Source organism: Hyposmocoma kahamanoa, unplaced genomic scaffold (genome assembly GCF_003589595.1).
Source record: "Hyposmocoma kahamanoa isolate Upper Pololo Valley unplaced genomic scaffold, ASM358959v1 120, whole genome shotgun sequence".
In the NCBI taxonomy this organism is placed as follows: Eukaryota; Metazoa; Arthropoda; class Insecta; order Lepidoptera; family Cosmopterigidae; genus Hyposmocoma; species Hyposmocoma kahamanoa.
In genome coordinates, this window is record NW_020653415.1 from 1818283 (window position 1) to 1827346 (window position 9064).

At 38.1% G+C, this 9064-nt stretch overlaps 1 protein-coding gene across 1 annotated transcript in view; it reads left to right on the forward strand.

The window, feature by feature from the left end:
• LOC113240124 (aldo-keto reductase AKR2E4-like) overlaps positions 1-7771 on the forward strand; it is a 12444-nt gene extending 4673 nt beyond the window's left edge. The window contains exons 3-6 of the mRNA XM_026477350.1: positions 905-1021; positions 2410-2577; positions 2989-3192; positions 7368-7771. Of these exons, the coding sequence (XP_026333135.1) occupies positions 905-1021; positions 2410-2577; positions 2989-3192; positions 7368-7547 (669 nt within the window). The 3' untranslated portion in view covers positions 7548-7771. The remainder of the gene's footprint in view (positions 1-904; positions 1022-2409; positions 2578-2988; positions 3193-7367) is intronic.
• Positions 7772-9064: the final 1293 nt, after the last annotated feature.

Consider the following 9064-nt stretch of genomic DNA (forward strand, 5'->3'; position numbering starts at 1 on the left):
TTTTCAGTACAAATCGGCAATTTCATACTTTAACCCCTATTATTATAGGGTTTTGGCCTAATTAAGAGCTTCACTTTTGAAACGCTCTGTAGTAAAAATTACTATTTGGCACTTACGGTTCTTTACCTCTCAACGCAGAAATCTCACAGAAATGTTTTTTTTCCATCTACATAAACTGTTCAGCTCTGTAACAGTGGACAGCTCTTTAAAAAAGTTGAAATATTACGTATCGTCTACGAAATAATGATATGCTTTTGACCGGTATTTTGTAACTGCTAACCACAGCGGCTCATTCGTATTGTATGTCTGATGCGGTGGTCAATGAGTAAAAAACTGATAAAACCATTTCTTTATTTATTTACTATTTAAATTTTTTTAAGTAAATTTTTCATTGTCCTATCAACAAATTTTATTTATTTATTTATTTATTTTTGTTTTCATTTGTGTAAGTGCAATGTTTGTGTTAAATACTTATTCTGTTGCGCCCTATAAGACAATTAATTATTCTTTTATAGGTTTTCCTGTTATCCGAAGGTTGCCTTGAAGAGATTGCTATTTTTCCTATTATGATGTTTTTGTCCCAGTGTGCAATATGGAATATTTCGTCTATTTAAAGCAAAAACCACATAAGTGACATTTTCCACAAAATGTCTTTAATTTATACATATAGCTATGGTAAGAAAATCACTATCTTTCTACACGTGAAACTCAATAACAAAAAGCTATAAACTTAATAAGAGTTTTATCTGCAGAAAGACGGTGAATTTCTTACAACTGGTACATAATTTGGAGATTTTTTGTGGAAAATGTCACTTATGTGGTTTTGCCTTTAAGCAGACGATTTGTATTTTACTGTGTTGTATTACTGTTTGTATAAACTACCTCCACGGCTTATGCTTTTTAGGTATGGAATGACCGTCATGAAGAAAAAGAAGTGGTCCCTGCATTAAAGGAGTCTTTAGCAAGACTGAAGATGGACTATGTTGACCTCTATCTAGTGCACTGGCCTGTCTCCGCAACTGTAAGTTGATTTAACTAACTTTATTATGTTAAGCCAATTGTTTTGATAAAGTCAAACAAATCCCTTTTCTCGATAGACTTGAGTTTACCTAATATTATATACTGTGTATTCCTTTGGCAAAGTGGGTTAAAACTCAATACTGTCATGGAATAATAAATCATGCTGCTCAAGACTGCTAATTGCGATTCAAGAAAGCGTAGTCAGGTATTTAGTACCTATTAGCACACCAGATGTCGCGACTAGACCAAATAGCTATTTTTGCAACTAATTGGTTTTACATTGGCGAACTGTAATTTAAGAAAGCTACTTGTAATTAAATTTTTATTGAATTGATAATCAATTATTTTTATGTGAAATTACTGCTTAGTTGGTATAGCGTCTGGCACGGTATGCTAGAAGACGTCGGTTCTAATCCGGCCGGATCGATGGAATTTTTTCTGAGTGTTCGATCTTTGTATTAATAATTATAACAAACTAGTGGAGTGATTTCACATAAAAATAATTGAATATCAATTCAATGAATATTTAAATACAGTGAATAATCTCTAGCCGGGGCTGGTAGCTGTAAAGGTGTCTAACTGGGTGACGAAATATCATAGATTTCTCATAGATGGTTCTACGCCTAAAAAGTCGTTGAAAAAGCAAATACAAAGATACGACTCTAGTACATAGAAAAATTCGTGAGGTCCGCAAGTTCATTCTTTGCTTAGTATAGCGTCTGCCACGGTATGCTAGAAGAAGTCTCGGTTCGAATCCGGCCGGATCGAAGGAATTTTTTCTGAGTTTTCGATCTCTGTATTAATAATTACTACTCGTGATAACAAACAAATCATCTAGATGGCGCTTATTGCACTAATTTTTGTCGATAGTACCGGCTATTGTTTTATTTTGTTTAGGATTACCGCCATCTACCCATAGTAACAATCGTTAATTTATAAATTAATTTGTAACACACGTAGACACGCATATTCGCCAAAGTTCTGGAAATATTTTTTTCTACTCCTGTATTCGTAAACCATATCACAAAGTCGCTTTTTTTAGTTCTGAATCAAAATTCCATTGTCTATGGTAGGTATCTACTCGCTACTGATCTGAAAAATTTTATTAAAGTTCTGTACACAGAACTATAAAGAATTTCGAAAAAATAACGTATTTTTGCTAATTAAAATATCAAATATATACTGTGAATGTAGATGCAGATGTAGATGCAGCGTGCAAATTGCATGCTGCAACTGCATTCACAGTCCTGCATCGCGTGGCGGACGGCCTGGAAGGCTGCAGTGCAGGATAATGAATGGGCCCTTTCAGTTGGACACTACGCCAATAGATGGCGTTGGTTAGTTTTAAGCTATTTTCAAATTTTTCCCCTTTCTCTTGAAATTTTTAAGCCATCCGGTGAGGACATGAAGATAGACCACATGGAAACCTGGCGCGGCATGGAGGAAGCTTTGAAACTTGGGCTGACGAAGTCCATAGGCGTCTCTAATTTCAACGAGGAGCAGTTGACGAGAGTCGTGAAGAAGGCTACTGTTAAACCGGTTGTTAACCAATTTGAGGTAGGTACGCCGTACACCTAGCAATACCGTCACTTTTAAATTGTTAAATTTATTAAAATAATAATCACACGAAGTATTTTAAATTTGTATTAAATTGATGATTCAATTATTTTTTGTGAAATTACTCTACTAGTTTGTTATAATATGTATTAAATTGATGATTCAATTATTTTTTGTGAAATTACTCTACTAGTTTGTTATAATAACTGCCTCCGTAGCCGAACAGTTACACGGGCCGCGGGATAAATATTTATATGGCCTACATATATTTCTGTCGTGAGTTTAGGTGTAATTTGTGGTTGTCAAACTATGTGTGTGTCCATGGCACTCACGATACAGTGTTTCCCTAATGCGGGACTAAGAGAGTGTGCGTTGTTAAAAAAGAAAATTAAATAGATCTATTAATTCCAGATAAACCCTACACTCACACAACATAAATTTGTGGACCTCTGCAAGTCTCTCTCCGTTCAACCTGTGGCTTACACGCCACTCGGTCTCATATCCGAGGCAAGGCCAGAGTTTGCGGGTAAAGATGTAATAAAGACCGATCCTGCGCTCGGGCAGTTGGCTGAGAAGTACGGGAAGACGAGGGCACAAATTGCTTTAAAGTACTTGGTAAGAACCTTTTGAATTAATTTAATGTTGGAGTGAAACTATAATTTTTAATCAACTTCAAATATTAAAATTATTGTCCTTGAAATAATATAAGCTTATTATGTAACTGTATTTTTGTAATAGAAGATCTTATCTATTTACTTAAATAATGAAAACGCACGTCAATATATGAATTTGCAACTGCCTTAAGTAAATTTACTAGATGGTTTTCTGATTGATCAAATTGGTGAATGGCAAGACAACTGAAAATGTTACTGCTGACAAAATATCTAAAATCTTACTAAAGTAACTTAAGGTTTACTTAATGTCGGCCTCGTGTAAAGTTTTTGTGATTTGATCATGATTTCTCGGATTTCTAACTCTGCTGCTCTGCATATTTGGATAGCATCTTTGGTGGGATAAACTAGACCAGCTTCGTCCTCGAAAGCAACGAACTCATACATATGACCAACTCCAGGTTTTTGTAAAGACAGCGCACTGTTAATTCTTTGCATTATATTTTTTTGTATTACTCGTAATAATTAAATAATAGTAATAATTAATAAGTAATTATTTGCGCTCACTATATTCGGACATTCAAGGTAACGTGCTGCAAAAATTATCGAAATTACAGATACTACTGATAATAGATACTACAAAACTGAAAAAAAAAAACGAAACGTTACTAAACGTTATAACAAAAGAGTTATAGAATACTTTTATAATATTGCTAAGGTCATAATAATTTTCGTCCCGTTGTTTTCAAAATCGATCAGAATCGAGAACAGTGTTGCCTAACGTATACATCACTAAATGTTAAATTTGGCCAAAAAAATGTACAAGCGGCCGTACCACAGAAACTGAATGCATTCTGCAAAAGTAAGTTCGTTCGATGTTCATAGCGTATTAACAAAGGATCACAAATATATCTCATAAAGTAAAAGCCGCAATGTGTTACAAATCATGAGGCATACACTGAGTTGCATATTTGTTTTCTCGAAATTCGTACAAAACCAAAATAATTGTTTTTAATATAAATTATGCATCTTCTGATTACAAAATCACTTGCCCGTGGAAGGAAACGTCCCTGTGTAACCGTTTACCCACAGTTATGGTGCTTTTTCAGTTTGTAATGGCAGAATTATGCATTTTTCGCGTTTTCGACTGGTGTTTATCTACGATAACGGTCGAGCGCGTTCTGAAGTGTAGCAGCGGCAAGTAATTGAATTTCACTTACTTTGGGCACGCGAAGTACGTACACTTGCGGCGTCAAAAATCAAAATCAAAATCAAAATAATCTTTATTTCATAGGTAAGCATTATTACACTTGAAATCGTCACAATGGTTAAACTCTACCGCTCATTCGTAAGGCAGATTCCCCTGAGAAGAATGAGCAAGAAACTCTAGGGGTTGCTCTTTGTAAATAACATTTACAATATTTTTTTATTTGAAACATCAGATTGAGACTACCTCCATGAGCTAAACGGGTTACTACCACGGATTTTTGTCATCCAAGTACGCAGAAGTTGTATAATAACCTTTAGTATAAAGTTTTTGTTTCACTATAGTTTTAAACCTCGTGAAAGGCAAATTTTGTATATCAACCGGAATCTTGTTATAGAAGCGTATACATTGCCCCTTAAATGATTGTTTGACTTTGTGAAGACGACTATCAAGAAAAGCTAGTTTATTTTTATTCCTCGTATTAATGTTATGTCTGTCACTATTTTTCATAAAGAAATTACTATTCCTTTTAACATAAATTATATTTTCATAAATGTATTGTGAGGCTAGTGTAAGAATGTTAATTTCCTTAAACTTATCTCTCAAACATACTTTGGGGCCCAGATTGTAAATTGCCCTAACTGCATGTTTCTGCAGGACAAAGATTCTATTGATATCGGCGGCATTACCCCAAAGCAAAATGCCGTATGTCATTAGACTGTGAAAGTAGCTGAAGTAAACCAATCTAGCGGTTTCGACGTCTGAAAGCGTCTATCTAGATATATGTCTGTGAGATCGACGATGTAGCATGCACACCTAAATAATGCCTATTCACTCTCACCTTGAAAAGGTCCAAGTTATAGCGTTCGGGGAATAAGTCTGCAGGTAGGGAATTCCACGCTCTTGCCGTTCGCCATATAAATGTGGAAGCGAAACGCTTCGTGCGAATCCATAGGAATATCCACAACATAAGGGTGGAATCCCAGCCCACGTCTAGTCCCCCGACGATGGAAAGGGGAAAGCGGAATCATATTATGCAATTCCATCTCCGTGATATATCCTGTAGAATACCGATAAGCAGGCAACTCTACGGTGGTGTTCAAGGCTCTGCAGCTTCGTCGCTACTAATTCCGAGTCTCCTATAAGCATCTTAGCACACTTGTCTATTGAGTCCAAGGTGGCCAGTTGATATTTAGCAGAGACATCCCTTAAGTGGCAGCAGTACTCCATTCACGACCGGACTTGTACTTGTACCAAAGTACAGCTGAAGCAACTGTCCCGGTCTCAGGGTCGTATTCTAGAACTCTACTCAATGCTCAAGTCAGGATTGCAATGGAAACACAAGCACTGGAAATACGACCCTAATGGAAGGGACTTGAGTATGATTTCGAGTGCTTTAAACCATACTCAAATCCTGACTTGAGCATTGAGTAGAGTTCTAGAATACGACCCTCAGAGTCGACGGCTTAGCGGTGGCAACCGCTAGTTGTGCAATGCGCATCGGGAAGTGAGCGTGCCTACAGCTCCGGTACCTATCTGGAAAATAGCGAGAGTACTGTAGGTGCACTAGCCTCTCGAAGAACCGGATGGAGTCAAGTGACAAGAGGTCTGTGACAACCCTGTATACTAGCTGATGTGGGGTGAGAACTTTTGTGCGCGCACGGGTTATAGTGCCCTTATCGTATACCCTCAGGGTCGGTAGGGAGGGTCGTTATAATCAAAACTAATGTAGAAAGATATGGGGCTGTCCCGGTGTGAAGTAACGCCTGACCTTGGAAGGGATGCCAAGCTTCCTGGCTGCATTTTGGGCCATGGATTCAGTGTATCTGCCGAAGTTCAAATTGTTATTACTTTATATTTATGATACTGATTAACTTCCGAGTTTAACAGGAAGTGCTCTTTTAACTTGCGTTTGAATGGTGCAACCGATAGACTGTTACGAATGCTAGCAGACAATTTATTCCACATACGACCTGCACTAACCGTAAAAGTATAAATTTAATACGTATCACGCGACGGAATTAACTAGTTGCAGTGCCTCTGCTTTATATCGCAAAAGGTCTTGAAAAAGGCGGTGCCAATGCATCCGTCACTCTGTGAGACAATTGACAAGTCCCTAGTAGTTTCTCCAGCACCTTTCAAATCCGGATCGCAGTAATGTTCACTTAGGGCACCTTCAAAATAGACGCATGTAGAAGCGCGGTAGCCGCGCGAACCTTCTTCGACGTACAGGTTTTATCACGATGATTTCCTTAACCGAAAAGCTCGTGGTAAATGTCAATTTAAATTTCGCACTAAAATTCCGAGAAATTCAGTGGTGCGAGCTGAGGATTCGAAGCCACGACCCTCTGCTTGAGAGGCAGTAGGTCAAACCATTACGCTACCACGGCTGACATTTAAATATCTATTCAAGTGCATACAATCTAACGTTTTTTTGTATGAATTTATTTCAATGCGATTTTCCAGCGAATCGATTCAATAATTGGTCAAATCGAATCGTCTATATCAGAAAACAATAAACATGTTGTAATAATACCATTAAAGAAAAGAAAAAATCCAGTCGAATTGAGAACCTCCTCCTTTTTTTGAAGTCGGTTAGAAACTCGATTTATAACAAATATTTAAATAGTTGTAAATAGTTTTTGCCCACGACTTCGGGCAATAATGGCTTGTAACCCGATTTAAACCCGGCGTTAACAAAGCGCCGGGTTAAAACTCGGCGCTGATTGTGACTGTAAACGTAGCGCGCACGTGTCACGACAATGGTCACAACTGCGTTTCTAAATATTGCATGAGATTTGACACTATTAAATTGCAGTGGCGCGCTTGCAGCGCCACAGTGGCGCTATAGCGCTTCTTTAAACGTCTAATTTTTAAAGCCCTTAGAGTGGCAGTACTTCCTGGATGAATTCTTTCACAAGGAGTTCTACCTCGAGTTCTTCCTCATTAACATTAAAATCCTTCATTTCCAGGTTCAACGTGACATAGCAGTGCTGCCGAAGTCGTTCACCAAATCTCGAATCGAAGAGAACATAAACATATTCGATTTTCAATTGACCGAGAAGGAAATGTCCATAGTGGATGGTTACAATATCGATCACAGATGTGTACCTGGTACAACGTTGAAAGGGCTGACTAATTATCCCTTTTGAAATAAGTTAAAGTTAAATAAGTTTTTTTTTGTTACACTATTACTGTTGCTATTGGTTTTATTATACATTTATTAATACGTCTACAAATTTTATTAAAAGGCTAGAGAGTAGAAAATAGGATTGCAAATAATAATGTATTTTTTATATAATCAACAAGGAAATTTTCAATCAGGAGTACAAATTTTCAATATTTTCAGGTATAAATTTACACAAGTACATGTTCAACCCAAACATTCTTGATAGTTATGATTTATTTATTTTGCAGATATGAATATAATAACGCACACACTCAACATAGTATGTTTAGTGTGTTACGTATAATAATAATTTATATTATTTATTTTTTTCCTAGTGTACTATGGATCATATCTGAATGAATGTCTAAGTCACGGAAGAAGTATTTATGTGGTCTGTGGTCTAAGTACAAAATTGTAAAATAAAATAAATATGTAACATTATATAAATAAGAGTTGCCTTAATAACATTCCGTGTGAACTATTTTTTATTACTATTTTATTCGTGATACTAATCACGTGATTCTTGTAAATCTACATGATCGTTGCACATTTTGAGCATGTTTTTAAGAAAGCCATTAACGTCTTCTATTATGGAAAGGAAAAGCATTGAGCAACATTTATTGGCGAACATCATATCAACTTATTCGCCGTGATTGGTGATTTTAGTCGACAAGTCATCCAACGTGTGACATGACGTGTGAAAATCGGGTGACATGATGACCACGGCCTCTCTGAGGCGGCGAAAGCGGTGCTGGGCTTGTCCAAGGGTGGTCGCAAATGTGACAAAGAAACTTGGTGGTGGAACGACACAGTCCAAAGGGAGGTGAGGGTGAAGAAAGCCCTCTTCAAAACGTGGCAAGCGTCCGTATCTTCTGAAGACCGCGATGCATATAGGGATGCTAAACGTGCCGCTAAGAAAGCTGTAGTCAGAGCCAGACGGGACCACTTGCAGCCGTTGTACGACAAGTTGGAATCGTCTGAGGGGCAGAAGCTTATCTTTAAGCTGGCACGTTCGAGGGTCTTAGCGGCACAAGATATTTCCAAGTGTCGCTGCATTAAAGACCCTCATGGCAACCTTATATGCGAGGTCGACGCGGTGAAGAAGAGATGGCGCTCATATTTCCACGAGCTGCTGAAGCACAGAGAGGTGCAGCCACCGGTCCTCCCTCCGAATCAGGGACTAGTGCGACCGGTAGCGCCTGAGGAAGTCCACTTAGCTCTTCGTCGCATGAAGAATCGGAAAGCTGTCGGAGCCGATGGGGTTCCCATCGAGGCCTGGAAGGCAATGGGTCCCCGTGGTGTGGGCATCCTTACCGGCCTCTTTAATCGCGTGCTCCTCACCGGTAAAATCCCTAACCAATGGAGACTGAGTATTATCACTCCAGTCTTCAAAAGGAAGGGATCGGTGCAGGAGTGTGGCGATTATCGGAGCATAAAGGTCATGTCCCACACCATGAAGCTCTTCGAGCGTATAATAGACTCTCGGATCCGACAGGAGAG